This window comes from Hipposideros armiger, unplaced genomic scaffold (assembly GCF_001890085.2).
Source record: "Hipposideros armiger isolate ML-2016 unplaced genomic scaffold, ASM189008v1 scaffold_572, whole genome shotgun sequence".
NCBI lineage: Eukaryota > Metazoa > Chordata > Mammalia > Chiroptera > Hipposideridae > Hipposideros > Hipposideros armiger.
This window is the reverse complement of record NW_017731922.1, coordinates 1,031,560-1,047,635: the sequence shown is the minus strand read 5'-3', so window position 1 is coordinate 1,047,635 and position 16,076 is coordinate 1,031,560. Positions and strand designations below refer to the sequence as shown.

The following is a 16,076-nucleotide window of genomic DNA, read 5'->3' as shown; positions in this document are numbered from 1 at the left end:
GGGGTTCTGCCCCATGAGGCCTTCCCTGAACACAAACCCAGAGCCACAGCCCACCCCTCTGCGCTCCCCGCTGCCCTCTGCTTTCCCGCTTTGCTTTCCTCCCATAACACCTCAAACCACCAGACACAATAGCTATTTGAAGCTATTTTACATACTCCATTGGGTTCGTCACTAGACTGTATGCTCCCCACAGCTGAGCAGGTATTTGGGGCCTCTCTTTTTTTCTTTTTTTTTTTAATTTTTATTGGGGAATTGGGGGGATGGGAACAGTGCTGGGGAATTGGGGGGAGGGGAACAGACACGTTGCTGTCGTTTTGTTCTTCAGTCTAGTTGTGGAAGACATTGCTTCTCTGGCCCAAGTTGGCACCATCATTGCGCTCTTCCCGGGCGAGGCACATCAGTTGCTGGCTTCTGGACGGCCGCTCACTGCGGCTGCTGGCCGCTCACGCTGGTTACTGGCTACACATGGTAGCCCATGGCAACCCACTGCCACAGGGACTGCAGCCTACGCCATCGCCAGCGACTCACAGCAGCCCAGCTCCAGGTTGAGCTGTTGTTCAGCATCTTAGCTGTGGAGGGCAGTGTCACTGGCCCTCATATGTGGGATCCGAACTGGGGTCCTCTGGCGTCCCAAGCCAGTTCTTAACCATCGCGCCACTCGGCCAGCCTGGGGCCTGTCTTGTTCACTGCTCTCCCCAGCACCGAGAACAGAGCCTGGCAGTCATAGACACTCAGCAAACATTTGTTGAATGAATGGATGAAAGTATTGAGGAATGGACGCCGTCACTTAATGCCCAAAATCAAAACGCTGACTGTATTGCTTAAGTAAGAACTGCTCCTGTGCAGGCAAAGCCTTGTTGAGCAAAGCAAGCCCCTGTCCAGTCTAGAGTTTGTGGAGGAGCCTGTTTGGGTTGTGCTGGTTACAGGAAGGATTCGGCGATGTCAGCTTTAGGAGCGTGGCACATGCTGGGCACTAGGGAAGAATGGGTGACACCAGCCTTAGAGGCCTGATCCCTGAGCCCATCTGCCACCAGGCAGCTGACTTTCCAGGCCTGGGGCTGTCACAATAGATCAGCTTTCAGAGAAATGTCCAACGATCCAGTGGACTGGATAGTATTTACTTGTTAGCAGGGCTGTCGGACCAGCAGGCTTTCTGTAGGATTTGGGGAGCTGTGGCTTTTATTCTCGGTCCCCACTTTGGTCATCCTTCAGTCAGAGCTGCAGGAGAGGCCACCTGGGCTTGTCCTGATCTTCACCACCACCACCGACCCTCCATGAAGAGTCATTCATTGGAGGAGGTCTGATCGTCACGTCACTATCCGTGCGGTTTAATCCCATTTTTGTCTCTAAGTCATCTGCGGGGACCGTGACTGCATAAAAGCAATGAATATTCTGGGCAGTAGACACGGAATGTCGAGACAAACAAGTATAACTGAAGGTGTTGTTAGAAGGTGCTGGAAGGGCCCCCTAGAGCCAGGATCTAAGAATTCCCAGGGCTGACCAAGAAAACCAGCTCCCTCCGTCTCCCTTCAGCCCTGAGGTTGCTTCCTCTCTTGGCCTCCGTATAGACCGTTCCCCCTCACGTCTGCTGTGAATCCAGGTTTGAAATGAAGTGCTGGCAGTGGCACAGACTCCCCTGTTTAACCAAAAGAAAACCCAGGGTCCTATTGTCCGCGACAACTTGCACTTGGAGGTCAGGCTGGTTTGTTGTGCCCCCCACACACCATGCCATAGGCTGTGTTACTTAGTCCAGCACCCAGAGTGACGACCAAGTTTCTGATGACCACTGGAGCTGTCCGGTTCCTGTGGATGGGACCAACGGCCTCTGCAGCCTGCTTTCCCGGGCGTTATTTATGTCCTCTGAGGCTGTTATTCCTTCAGATGCTTTACAAGAAGGCATCATGAGGATAATGGGGCGTCATTCACTTGGAACGGTCTAATGGCCCCAGGGCACAGTTAGCTGTGGTCCTGGGGTGACAATGATGAGCCCGACTTGCATGTAAGAGGTGGGATCAACCTCAGTGGAGCTATAGGTATGCTGTCTGTGGGTGTCCTTGTGATAAACAGTCAGATATGTTGCAGGATGGGGGAACCTGCCTCTCCCGGGGCCAGGGTACTTTCCTTCCTTTTTATGTCTTATCTACAGAGAGTATCACAATCAATAAGGTTTGTGTAACATACTTTATACCATTTTTCAATATTGGCTTCTCTAGCCAACTTAAAGAATCGGATGGTTGGTCTCCCCAGTAAAGCCCAGGTCGAGGGGAGTTATTATTTGTAGGGGAAATGTGATAGGATACATCGGAAGTGTGTCCCCTTAAATGCATAAGGAGGGAAAACATGACCAAAAAAAAAACAAAGAGCAAAGTGGATTATGGGAAGCAGTGGTTGCAAACATCTAGGAGAATTTATTCCAGGGGTCTTGGGCAAAAGCTGTCTCTTCGTGTGGTCGTGTTCCTGTTTTGAGGCTCTTGGATGACTGTCGGTTTCTGGGAACTGTCTGCTTCCAGAGGCTCTTGGGAAAACCTCAGCTTATGACCTCAAACTGGTGACTTACACTTCTGAAAAATTCATTTCCATTTTTCCAAAAGATTACGGGTAATAAAGACAGTAAAATGTCTGAGTCATCGATGAATAGCTCTCCCAGTAAAACGTGTCTGCATATTACCAAATAAATAAGTTGGAATGTCTCAAATCAGGAACACAAAATCTAATCATATTTTAGCCCCTATGAGTCCTGTTATTTTTTTTTAAGATTTTATTGGAGAATTGAGGGAGGGACAGCTTTGGGGAATCAAGAAAGGGGAACAGATAAGTTGCTGTCCTTTGGTTCTTCAGTCTAGTTGTGGAGGACATTGCTTCACTGGCCCATGTTGGTATTGTGATCATTGCGCTCTTCCCAGGTGAGGCAGATCGGTTGCCAGCCATTGGACAGCAATTCATGGCAGCTCAAGCAGGCTGCCGGCCACTCATGGTAGCTTACAGCAGCCCACTGCAGCCTATGCTGTCACCCGTGACTCACGGCAGCCCAGCTCCAGGTCGAACTGTTGTTCACCATCTTAGCTGTAAAGGGCACAGAATCACTGGCCCTCATGTGGGATCTGAACCAGGACCCTGCTGCTCAGACCTCACGCTCCAAGCCAACTCTTAACCAACGCGCCCCTCGGCCGGCCCGAGTCCCGTTATTTTTTTAACACTATTTTTTTTCAAGCGTTGCAGCACAAGCGACTGCTTCAGTTCATCCAGAAAATAAGCATACTATTACTCATACAGTTCATCCAGAAAACAAGCATACTATTACTCGTACATGTTTATAACCCATGAAATCCATTTGGAGATACTCAAAGCGTCCCTGGGGTTCTAGTGTGTGTCCCATCTTTACACTTTCCCCAGGAGTCTATTAGTTACGGACGAATCATGAGCTGGTCATTCCCTCCACTGCCCTGGAAAAGTTTCTCACCAGCATTGTGGGATATCACAACCAATGTGTCCTTACTGGGGTGAGTTGTCTTAGAGATGTTAGCAACGTGGGGTGGTCTGGTCCGGCTTCGCCAAACCTCCTTCTCGTGGATCTTACAACTCGATTGCTGCCTTGCTCCTTTCCAGACGAGGAAGCCAAACACCATGGGTCTGCCATGGGCTCCTTGGGCCTCTCTGTGAATTCGTCTCTCTGCACTGAGGGCTTTCCTCCCAGCAGCCTGCTTAGCACGATCCAGGAAACATGTCCTCTGATTGCCATCTCTCCAACTTCTGTGTCTCCACGATGGGCGGTCACCCTCTGTTTTGTAGCGTTCCAAAGTTAAATGCCGCAGCTGTCAGTGTGCAAATTCACCCTGTTCCTTTAGCGATCCCACGTGCCCTAGAGAGGACCACAAGTTTGGCCTGGAGAGCCAGTTTGAGTGTGAGTCCTCCAACTTTGTTTTTCAAGTTCAAGATTGGCCTGGCTAGTCTCGAACTTCCCTTGAGTTTCCATATAAATTTTAAGAGCTCTTCATTTTTAAGGCAAGTCCCATCAATAAACCACATTAAGTTGGGTTTTGGGTATGGAGTGTCCAAAAGGCCTGTTCTGGATATGAACACTTCCAAAGTATGGACACACAAAGATAAGTTTCTTCTTCAGGAGAAGGTGAGAGAGGAGAAGGAGCCAGACACCATAATTAGGTCATGGACAAGCAGGAAAAGTATTGGGTGTTTTCAGTTCGCGGGAGGGACCGTACTGCATGTGGTACCCTCAGATGTAAAGGTGGTGCAAGTATGAAATCTGAAGATGCTTCAGCCACGTTAGCCAAGGTTGGAATTACTCTGAGGCAGGGACGACGCGCCTTGGTCATAGGTGTTTGTCAAGTTGTTGAGTTTGTTCCCTGAGAGCATAGTCTAACCTTTGCATGTTTGTACCAAAAAAAGAAAAAAGTTTAAGGCAACCTGGGAAGACTCGGCCTGGACTCTTCCTGGGCTCTGTTCCAGGTCTTCTGCTGGTGCCGTGGAACCTTCACCCCAAGGACTCTGTGTTTGAATCACACATAATGTAGGTCTATTAAGGCACCTATCGGCTATCATTTGAATCACGTGGCGAATTTTCTGAGCCTCCTAAAATAACGTCACCTATATTTGAGCTGGCAGCTCCACTTACAGAGTCGATCCCTCCCCACCACATGTGTAGGGGCTTTGGCCAGAGAAGGGGGGCTGTCTTGTGACAACGGTCCCAAGAGTGCAGCTACAGGTTGGAACTCGGGTAAGAACTGAGGACCCTAAGAAAGTCCCACCACTTGAGTGGTTGCAGGAAACCCAAGCACATCCACTTCGTGTCCCCTCAAGCCTTCTACAACTTCCCGTCCCTTCTCAAATCAGCCTCTCACTCTCTCCTTTCAGATTCTCCCATAGCCAGGCAGCTTTCCTTAAAAGCAAAAGTACCTTTTTTCCTTGTTTTTGCTACTGCCAGTCAGTTTGCCTTCCCTCTTGCTTTTTAGGCAACTTGAAACTTTTCTCGGTGGGCTGTGAGGCTCCGTGGTGCTGGGGTGAATGGTATCTATGGTGGAGTCAGAGATTTCACCCTACTCACAAGCTAAGTCAGCTAGCCTGCTCTGGCTTCATGGGTGCGGGCGGAAGTCATGAGACCCTGGGTCAGAAACAAAGGACTGCGTGGCCTGCAGCACGAGCAGCGTGTTTTCGTTGATTCCCCTCCCTTTCCCCACTGGTCCCATCCCAGGCTGATGCAGTGCAGGCAGTGGGTTTGGATCCCACTGAGGGACACCCAGCATGGGACACTCGCTGCCCTCATGGTGAACAAAAGCCAGCCTGCCCTTGTCTGGAGGGAGATGTCACCTCATCCCTAGAGGTTGCTGGGGAGAGAGCCATCAGTGCTTTGCTTTCCTTTGTCCCCAGCAAGGACCTGCAGGGACGCTCAGGGCCAGGGGGTTTTGCCTCTCCCACAGGATCGCCCCCATGCGAACAAAAAAGCCGTGTTGTGGTCCATCTACAGTCACTGACACTTCCCTCTGGGAGTTTAGAGGATGAACAGGGAACTGCGGGGGGGCTCATGTCCCCCTGGAAGCCTGTGGATGGTTGTCCTGTTTCCTAACCAGTGTGAACGTGGGCTCTCCCAGCAGCCCTTCCAGCCTGCGTTACCTGTGGGTCGGTGTTTTTATTGGTGGTTTCTTTATTCTTCGCAAACAGAGGACTTTTGGTTTTGTGTTCTTACATTTATTTGGGGGAACAGATGTTTTATCTGGAGGGCCATGAGTTTGTTTTATTTATAGATTCTGTACTTTCTGAGACTCCTTGAAAACATTCAACCTCGGGTTGAAGATCACCCAAATTGGCAGTTTCCCACTCCAATTTATTTTTCCAATTAAGTCCCCTTTTTCAGCCTGTTCCCTGGAGCAATGCCACCATGGACGATGGACTCAGAGGGTGATGCTTCCGGAGGCGTGTTTATTTGCCCAATTAGTCCTGATATTCTATAAAATCAGTCCTGATATTCACCATAACTACAGAACTCTCGGTCTTATCCCTGGAGTCTGGGGGATGTTTTAATCTCAAAAGATAGATAAACACTTGAAAAACCCTGAAGAGCTCAGTTTTGGACATCTTCAACGGACGTGTCCGGGGCCTGCTCCGGAGAGGGGTCCCACATGCTTAGAGGTTGGTCACCTCCAAGAAGCGCATGTCCGTTTTCAGCCTTTCCTTTCCCCACTGGGCATGGTCACCTGCTCTGGAGAACTCTGCCCTCGGGGAGCGCCTGGTCGGGGCGTGGGTATGAACCTCCTGACAGACAGCCTGGACTGGTGTTGGGAAAAGGGACCAAGCTGGCTTTCTGAGCCCAGTGTCCCCACACATCCAGGTGGATGTTGGACTCTGCCGGCCCCCAGCCCCTTCCCACCAAGACGGAGGTGTGGTGGGAGTCCCTGTTGGTCCATGCTCAGGGGCCCTGCCAGCCCCAGAAAGTCCCCGCCTTGGCCCCCTCAAGCCCTCTCTTGTCTTCCTTCTCCTCAGAGACGGGCAAGTGCCTTTCTCGGGCCAAGGCCTCACCCCGGGCCCAGCTGTCCTGCAGTAAGGTGGGAGGCGTGGAGAGCTGCCTCCTGTCCTGCCCAGCTCACACACACTTCATGCCAGGTAACCCACAGCTGTGCCCGGGAGGGGACGGCGGATGGGAGGCTTCCTTCCCTGGGGTCCAGCCCCTGCCCCTGGCTGTTCTCCAGGAAGGAGCCTGACCTAGGAATTGGGGACCCTCAGCTCTGATCACAATGTGATTCTGGGCAGCTGTCTACGGGCCACAGTGTCCCTCTCAGCAGGTACAGCGGGCTCATTCCTGCCCAGCCACTGACCCCATAGTCGTGTTGCAGAAATGAACTGACAAAGGGTCAGTCCTGACCTTCATCTCATTCAGTTACCACCACCACCCCACCCTGAGGCCCCTGGGATCTGGGGGTGCTGGAAGGGAGGGGCACCCAGGCCCACTTCACCACTGGCCTCTCTGCAGACTCGGAAAACAGCTACAGCCTGAGCTGCGGTGCCCCAGGTCTCCAGGGCAGGACGCTACAGAAACGCAACAGCACCAGCTCCAGCACTGGGTCCAGCTGCTCAGGTAGCCCCTGGCCTGTCCGTGCCACACACACCTGGGTGCCCCCCTGACTTCACTTCTAGCACCATGCTGGGGGGAGAGAGAGAGGGGCACGGCCTAGGGAAGAGCTTCCTGGCCCAGGCCCTGCCCATCATGGCCCAGGGTGCCAGGAAGCTAAGAGCAGGGTTGGGACCTAAAAGAAGGCAGGCTGCGGGCTGAGTCCCAGCCCAGGGGCAGTGCACCGTGGACAGGCCCCTCTGACTCGAGGCTCCGGGCCACAGCACCAGAGTGGTTCAGTGTCCCTGAGGTGCCATGAGTCTGCGCGGCTCAGGCGCCGTTTCAGTGGATGGGTCACATCTGCTGTGGCCATCAGGTTCTAAAAGGTCCCGAGTCAGAGCTGCCCAGAAGTGCTGGAGACATGCCACTCCCATGCCCTTTGGGACGCACAGGCTGGTCCCTGTCAGCACAGCTCAGCCAGCTCCCCCACCTGCAGGGGCAGGGGTCGTGTCTTCAGCACCTTTTCCTATTCAGGCTGCTGGATTCAATGATGTGGTTGCATCTGTATGTGTTTAATACATCCATGGGGTGATTCTAAGCACCTGTGACTATAGGCGTCTTTAGTCCAAGGGGCTGTCTGTGATTGGCTCTTCGAAGGAATCAGTGGTTTGGGCAGCTGCGCTATCCCCTTCTTTGCTTCCCTCTCTCTTCTGCCCCTTCTCCTGAAAGCACGAGCAACCTGGCTTGAGCTTGACCCCACTGTCCACACTTTCACCTTTTTCAGGCCTTGCAGGGAGAGAAATGAGGCAGCGGAGGTGCCCCCACCCCCAGCTCCTGGTGGACTTGTCCCCCTGGCAGCCCCCTCACACTCAGGCACTCCCTCTGCAGCCCCCGGCCCCCACCACCACCCCGCCCACAGAAGAGGCCACCACCTGGGGGGACTTTGGCTTTCCCCAGGTGCCCCCACCACCCCCATCAGGCAGAAGGCTCGCTTCAAGATCCGTGATGCCAAGTGCCACCTCCAGCCCCACAGCCGGGAGCCCACGAAGGAGGCCCCGAGGCAGCTGCTGCTGGGTGAGTGGCCACCTGGGTGCCAACCACACAGGGAGCAGTGGGGGTCCCCGTGCCTGGGAGCTGGGAGCCAGGGTCCAGCAGGGCTGGGTTTCCAAAGGTGGGGCCTCTTCATCCTTCCCACCATGGTCCTTTAGCCCAGGTGTGCCGCCTGTGCACTGTAGACAGTGGTGGGGTCCCTTGGGAAGGCGGTCAGCATTGAGTGGAAAGCTTGGGTCCCCCCGCCTCCCTGGGGTGCATCGTCCCTGCCTCACCAGGGTTATATGAGCTCCTAGGGCGAGGTTTTTCTGCACTTCCTGGCAGTGTCCACACGGCAGGAATCACAGAGCTCACTCAGAGGCTCGTTCTTAAGTGACAGTGGCCAAGAAGGATGTCCGGGCTGGGGAACAGTGAGGGAAAGCTTGGTGAAAAGGGCCCAGCCCTGTTTCGGTGAAGATCCCTAAACACCGTAGAATTCCTCCTCAAACCTGACAGATCCCAGCACTCAGCAGGCCCAGCATGGGCCGAGTTGCCTGAGCTGGAGCTGCTCCAGGAATATGCCAAGGTGCCTCCATGTGACAGACTCAGAAGGGCTGGGGGCAGGGCCTGGCTCAGCCACCAGCCCCTTATGAGACCTCAAGGCAGCCCTGGCCTTCTCCAGCCTCAGTTTCTCCATCTGTACCTTGGACTATTAGGCAAGGTAGGACCCTTGCCAACAGCAATCTGTGTGTGCAGGGCTAGATAGGACCCTGATCCCTGCCCCATGCCACCTTTGCCACAGCAGTCCCTTCCTTGTCCAGAAAACTGCCACCTGACATTTGTGACCCTCAAGTGTGACTCCTCCAAGAAGAGGCGCCGTGGCCGAAAGTCCCCATCCAAGGAGGTGACCCACATCACAGCGGAGTTCGAGGTTGAGACAAAGATGGAAGAGGCCTCAGGTGGGTGAGGGGTTCCCTCATGGGCTGCTGAGGGCCTCAGAGAGGACAGCAGAACAGAAGGGCTGGCGGACTTCCGCCAGCTTGAAGCTGGGCTCCCACCCGAGCCCCGGCAGCTGGAGGTGGAGGCCGGCCTGGTAAGCGAGGGACTGGCAGAGTCCCTGCCGGCTCCTTGACACACCTGCCTGTAGCCCAGGACGGAAGAAGACACCCAGGGCACGGAGAGGAGCAGGGCTGAGCCCACAGTGACAGCCGCACGGCCTCTCCCCACCCCCTCGCCGCCCACACCCTCACTAGGGCCGGGAAGGGCTAAAGCCTGCAGCCTCCTCAGAGCAGCGGAGCCACAGACCCGTCTCCCCAGGTTCCCAGAGGGGCTTGTAACCCTGGCTTGTTTCCTACCAACACTTCCCTCTTGGCTGTGAATGACTGCGGAGTTGTGACAGAGGAGCTGAGATCTGTCAGCAAATGTGTGCGGTGTGTGCCCAGCCACGGGGAAGCAGCCACGCACACAGACAGCCCAGTGCCGAGGAGACGCTAGAGGGGAGGGCACCAGAACCAACAGGCGCAGAGCTGAGGTCTGTCCCCCAGGGAGAGGCCCAGGAAGCCTTCCCAAGAGAGAAACCATTTGAATCAGGGCTTGAAATCAAAGCTCACCAAATGGAAGAGGGGACAGAGAATGGCATTCAGGCAGAGGGAACAGAATAAGCAAAGGCGCAGAGGTCAGACAGAGCAAGACGTGTTCGGGAAGCAGTGAGTGAGGCAGGGTAGAGGGAAAGCGGGGTTCACAGTGAGTGTTGGGGTGCTGAGGGTTAGGGCTGGCAAGGCAGGCAGGGACCGTACCACGAGGGTCCTTGGATTTAAGGCCCGAGTGCCCGACATTTTCCTGGGAACAGTGGCAGCCTCAGGGTGTTTGAGTGGCATGAAGGAGCACCCGTCAGTGAGCTGTGCCATGCGGAGGGGATGCATTGCAGTAGCTGAGGTCTGATTTCCACTCAGATCTGCTGCATGGCCTTGGGCAGGTGACACCTCTCAGAGCCTCAGTCTGCTCGTCTGGCGGATGGACGCAGCAACAGTGCCCCGGCCCAGAGCGTACTCCCAGCAGAGGCTCCACCCAGCACAGTACCTGGCAGAGGGGAAGCCCCTAGGGGGCTGCAGGTGACAGTTTCTTCCACCCCTGCAGATACCTGCGAAGCGGACTGCGTGCGGAAGAGAGCAGAGCAGAGCTTGCAGGCTGCCATCAAGACCCTGCGCAAGTCCATCAGCCACCAGCAGTTCTCCGTCCAGGTCGCAGGCACTGAGTACGAGGTGGCCCAGCGGCCGGCCAAGGCCCTGGAGGGCCAGGGGGCGTGCGGCACAGGCCAGGTGCTACAGGATGGCAAATGCGGTGAGTCCCTACCCACGGCCCCTCAGATGTTGACTCGGTCCTCCCTCCCACATGCAGCCCGGGCAAACAGCACACAAGGGAGGGGACAGAGAAACACGAGGCCGGCCAGAGAGAAGCACGTAGCACTCACCATAATGGCCGTCATGAAAGACCGCTCACCCTCTGCAGGGCCGTGGGCAAGGCCCTGTCTCAGTGATAGTTTGTACCTGGGACCTGCACCACAGTCCTGGAGAGAAAAGGGTGGGACAGGGATGCACAGGCCAGCAAGGCCAGTGGAGGGGCGTGAGGGGCATGGGGACTTCTCCGTGTGCTTAGAGGCTTCCCAGAGGGGACGGGTGGGAGCTGAGGGCACAGAAGGAGCAGAGCAAAGGTGTGCGTGAGGCCAAGGGCCACTCAGGGGTGCAGTGTGGCCAGCCAGGGCACAGATGAACGAAGCTGGTGACTCTGCCCGAGCCCCGGGGCTGGCCTGTTGAGACAGGACGGGTCTGGAGGCAGCCCAGGAGGCTACGTGGTGGGGAACTGGATAAGAGTCTTTGTTCCAATGGGGTTTAGTTTATGAGGGGAAAGGAGGCTGTCAGTAAGCAAGCGAGCGCACCCACAGGGGAGATGAGGCATGGGGGCCTCACAGGCTGCGGGCCGCAGGGCCCGTGCTGCCGTGAGCGCGGTGGAAGCCACTGGACAAGCTGAGCCGGGGAGCTGCCTCCTCCGTCTCTGCTGCGGGAAGGCTGAGTGGAGGGTGGACGGTGGAGGGGAGGCCAGGCGGGAGAGGGAAGAGCCTAGGACCAGGCGGCAGCAGAAGTGGAAAGCATGAGACAAACTCAGAGCACACTTGCAGAGGGAGGCCAGCGGGAAAGGGGCTTCTAGGCCAACGCCAAGGGTTTGGGCCGCTTGGGCAGAGGTGGCACCCGTTTCTGCTCTGGGGGAACCTTGGGAGAGGGGGTGACAGATGGGGAGTTCCAGCCGTGCTATTTAGTTTGAGCCACCGGTGTGTCACCCACGTGAAGACGTTGAATAGGTGGTTGGAGCCACACATCTGGAGGTGGGAGCACAGGCTGCCCGGAGATATAACCTGGGAAGCCTGGAGAAGAGGGGGGGTTAGGAGTCGGGGGGAAAGGGAGCCGGGGGCAGGCGGGACTCTGGTCCAGGCAGTGCAACGGACAGAGCGGCCTTTCCGCTCTCATTCTTTTATTTTTAATAACACTTTGAAGTGATTTCAAACTTTCAGAAACACTGCCAGACAAAACAAAGGGCTCCGTATCTTCTTCACCCGGGCTCCCCCGTTGTGAGTGCTTCCAGCGTTTGCTCCATCGTGCTCTCCGGTGTGCATGTGTGCGGGCTTGTGTAGCCTTCACATCACCTCCAACCCAACCCCGTTACCTCTCACCAGCTCTTCCAACGCTGTCCCTTCCTCTCCAGGAATGCATGTGACGGTTAGCTGTCATGTCTCTCAGATTCCTTATTTACCCATCGGTCTGCTCATTTGCTCAGTGCGGCCAAGGGCACTGCCTCTGCCTTCAGCCTGCCTTCTCTGCACCACCCTCAGCCTTCCTGCCCACGCCTCTGTCACTCCCCCAAGGCTCTGCCTGCCCGTGTCCTCAGGTGCCAACTCCTCCACACAGGAAGGGAAGGGGAGGGCAGGGGCGCTTGGTGTGGAGGAAATGACTGCGGCCCATCCCGGAGGCGGTGGGTACACAGGCCGAGGGCTCAGGGCTGGAGGACAGGATGTGGAGCAGAGGGAGCACAGCGGCCCCAGCGGAGCATGAGAGCACAGCGTTTACGAGAGGGCGGACGTAGAGGACCCTGAACAGGAGCAGCCAGGAGGATGCACGAGACCAGGGTCAGGCCTCCAGGAGCCTCACAGATGGCCCCGCCTGGCTCCTACCCCTAACCCTTCAAGGATGGGTCAGGGCCCCTCTGCGCCCTCTGAGTCACAGGGACAAGGGCTGTGCCCTCTCTGATAGGACAGAGCCTAAGCTTTAGGCACCAGGAGACAAACTGCCCCGAACCTGTGCCACGAGCAATATCTCTACTTTGCCTCCGTAGTGGCCTGTGAGCCCGGCACCTACTTCAGTGGAGAGTCCAGCCAATGTGTGCCATGCACGCCCGGGACCTACCAGGACGGGGACGGCCAGCTCAGCTGCACACCGTGCCCCAGCAGCGACGGGCTCGGCCTGGCTGGTGCCCGCAACGTATCTGAATGTGGAGGCGAGTGTGGGCATCTGTGAAATGGGCTCATGGTTCCTCCTGTCCAGGGCCGTTGTGGGGATCACCCAAGGGAATGGGGGTGTGTGTGTGGGATCCTTAGGGTGAGGGAGACCTCCAGCCCCCTCTGGGGAACAGAGATATCAGAGCCTAGCCCTGAGCTGTGCAGGCTGGCCAGCTGCCCGCTGGCACACTGCACCCTCCAGGAGTGTGGTCTCTGCCCCCCAGGGAGATGGTGACTATTAGAAAGCACAGAGTGGCCACTGGTGGGGCAGAGAATTCCAGGGTCTGAGCTTAGAGGGCACAAAACCCACCCCCTCACTCAATGCCTGAAAACACACTACATCCTGACTTGCTGCTAGGATGTGTTGTTCCCTCCCTTTGTCCCAGCCTTGCTCCTGAGGACCTCGCAGACCCTCCCCGCTCTGCTCTGGCCCAGCCCTGCAGCTAGACAAGGCAGCCTCAGCCGGAACTTAACATGTGAAGACAGGGTGCAACCTGCCCCATGGGGACAGTCCCTCTGAAATAAATGACCTCCCATGACCTGAGGTCCACACTTCCTAACTCAGCACCAAGGCCACTCACTCTTCAGCCCACGGCCCTTCCTGCTGGTGGGAGTAAAGCTAGACCAGGCCAAGGCCACGCAGTGCACGTGCCGCTGGCAGCGCGCCGGCTTGGGACCAGGCCTGGCTGGCACAGCCCAGGCTTCCTCCCCCAGGCTCCTACCCGCACCCACTCCAGCCCTGGTGCCCTGGTGCCCTTCCCAGGGACAGGTGAGGGCTGAGAACAGGGCCTGGACCAAAGTTGCCCTCCTGCCAGCCTGAGCCATAACCTCTGACTTCCAGGCCAGTGCTCTCCAGGCTACTTCTCCGCCGACGGCTTCAGACCCTGCCAGGCTTGCCCGGTGGGCACATACCAGCCCGAGCCTGGACGCACCGGCTGCTTCCCCTGCGGAGGGGGGCTGCTCACCAAGCACGAGGGCACAGCCTCCTTCCAAGACTGTGAGGCCAAAGGTGAGGGCGTCCCACCCACCCCACAGGCCGGGCTGGGCTGCTCAGACCCTTTTCCCTCCATGCCTCTCAATTCCTGCTGGCAAACCTCCACAGTCAAAGGAGGAGCCTGGAGCTATCAGGCGGGTACATTGGGGACCAGCACTGTGCCATACACTAGGATGTGACAACAGAGGGTCCACCTCAAGCCTGCTCGTGGGTGTCAGATGAGAGAGCAGGCACAGAGGTTACAGGCTGAAACTTCGAGCCCCCGCAAGTAACAAATGGGAACCACCAGCTCCTCCAGACGCTGGGGAGGGCTTTGAGATGCACCTAGAAGGAAGGCTGGGTGTGGGGAGGAAGGTGAAGAAGTGCAGCAGGTAGCAAGGGTCAGAGGTCTCACCTTAACGGGAGACTCTCCCCCCAGGGGCGCTGCAGTCGTCACCCCTTCCCCTCGTCACCCCTTCCCCTCCACGCTCACCAGCCGTCCTCCCCACCCCAGCCTTGCTGTCCACGGATGACTCTGCTCCCTCTCAGACATGCCTTTGGGGCACTGTCCCCGATAAGCCAGTGGACACACAGACTGCTCTGAACCCTCCCGTTCTTAAGAGAACCCCACCTCTAGCCCACCTCCCCTCCAGCTCCTGCCAGGTTTTCCTGGAAGTTGCACGAGTGTCTGGACTCCACTCCCTCGCCCCCCATTCTCTCCTGAATCCCCACCAGCCAGCCACACTGTCACCCCTACTGCTCCCCAAGAATTGCTCCCATCAGGGCAAGCTACAGGACCCCTGCCTTGCTGGAGCCTGAGTCCGTTCTCAGTCCCCATCTCCGTGACCGTGACTGTGGCCCAGGCCTCAGCTCAGCCTCCCCTGGCAGTGCTGGGTACCCCAGGCCCATCCCAGGCCCAGAACACTCATTCGTGAGCCCGGAAAAACTCACCTGCCCAGTTTAAACGGCATCTCTGTATGGTGACCTCAGCTTCTGACCAGTCCAGCCTTTCCCTGAACCCGACTGCACACCCTCCAGCCAGGGGAGAGCTCCACCATCTAATAGGCCCCTCAAACTCCACCCATCCAGCGCCCCCCTTACCCTCTCCCCACAGCCTTGCCCCTCCAGTGCAGCACAGCTCCGTCCTGACAGGGGCTTAGGGAGCCTTGGGGCCACCCCAAGTCCTCCTTCCCCTTCCCCTTGCATCCAGGCTGTCCCAGCCCTGCCAGCTCTACCTTCTAAACGCCCAGGTTCAGCCACTTCTCCCAAGCCCACTGCTGCCACCCTGATCCAGGCCACTGCCACCTCTGCCAGTCACTCTGACAGGTGCTGCCACTCCCAGTGTAGCAGCGGGGAACATGCAGTGGCTCCAAATGGCCCTCCCCGCTCATAGGAAGCCTCGTCCTCCTCATGGCCCCTGAGACCCCAGGAACTTGCCACCATGGCCTCCGACCTCCCCGTGGGCCCCCCTGACCCCAGCCTGTGCTCCCCACTTCCCCCCAGATGGTCTCCCAGCCAGCTCCCACCCTCAGGCGTCCACACAGAATGCTCTTTATGCCACCGTCCCAGGCCTCCCTCTTGACAACTCCGGACATGTCCTCCCTGTCCAGTGCCCCCAGATATACCCTGCAGCTTTCGTGATGCGAGTAGGACGTTACCTCGGGGCGGGGACTCGGTCTCCTTGGCCCGCTGCTCAGACCCCAGAAGTCCACAGTGCACCCTGCACGGTGTGGACAGGATCAGGGAACAGAGGCGTCGGCCTATTCAGGGACTTGGCGCGGGTGGTAGGAGGCCCCTGGGCAGTGGGGAAGAGCCTTGAACTCGGTGCTGAGACCCTGCGGGCAGGGAGGCCCTGGGGAGAAGGCCCCCTGTCCGGCCCTTTCCCACCAGCGCACCCCTCCCCCACAGTGCACTGCTCCCCAGGGCACCACTACAACACCACCACCCACCGCTGCATCCGCTGCCCCGTCGGCACGTACCAGCCCGAGTTTGGCCAGAACCATTGCGTCACCTGTCCAGGCGACACCAGCACCGACTTTGATGGGTCCACCAACGTCACGCATTGCAAAAGTGGGTGCTGTCCTTCCCAGGGCTAGGGGATTGGGTGCGCCAGGAGCAGCGGGGCAGGTTGGGGGGACCCGGGGGGCCCAGAGACTCCTCTCTGCTCTATCACATCCTCTCAGTGGGGCATCCCCCTGGAGCCCCATGAAGGGTGCACCCACCCTTCATCAGTTCCTGTCACTCACCAGGCCGGGCCCTGCTCTCGAGGCTCTGGGTCTGTGGAGAGAACGGCCAGGCCCCGGGCTGGGGAGGCCTGTGGGGCGGCTGCCAAGGGCCAGGCCTGCAGGTCTGAAGCCACACGCTGTCGAGACCACCACGTGGACCGACACCAGACCACCTGAGAGGCGGGAATCAGGATGCCGAGGGCGTAGTGGGTGTGCAGGTGTAAGAGGAAGACCAGGTGGCCATCT

At 57.3% G+C, this 16,076-nt stretch overlaps 1 protein-coding gene across 3 annotated transcripts in view; it reads left to right on the top strand.

Moving 5' to 3' along the window:
* The window catches only part of SCUBE1 (signal peptide, CUB domain and EGF like domain containing 1), a 134,288-nt gene that overhangs the window by 107,017 nt on the left and 11,195 nt on the right, over nt 1–16,076 (top strand). For all 3 annotated transcript variants that reach the window (XM_019624026.1, XM_019624025.1, XM_019624027.1), the window contains 8 exons: nt 6,493–6,612; nt 6,980–7,084; nt 8,015–8,131; nt 8,908–9,045; nt 10,223–10,426; nt 12,470–12,631; nt 13,474–13,641; nt 15,514–15,675. In XM_019624026.1, coding sequence (XP_019479571.1) covers nt 6,493–6,612; nt 6,980–7,084; nt 8,015–8,131; nt 8,908–9,045; nt 10,223–10,426; nt 12,470–12,631; nt 13,474–13,641; nt 15,514–15,675 — 1,176 coding nt within the window. The remainder of the gene's footprint in view (nt 1–6,492; nt 6,613–6,979; nt 7,085–8,014; nt 8,132–8,907; nt 9,046–10,222; nt 10,427–12,469; nt 12,632–13,473; nt 13,642–15,513; nt 15,676–16,076) is intronic.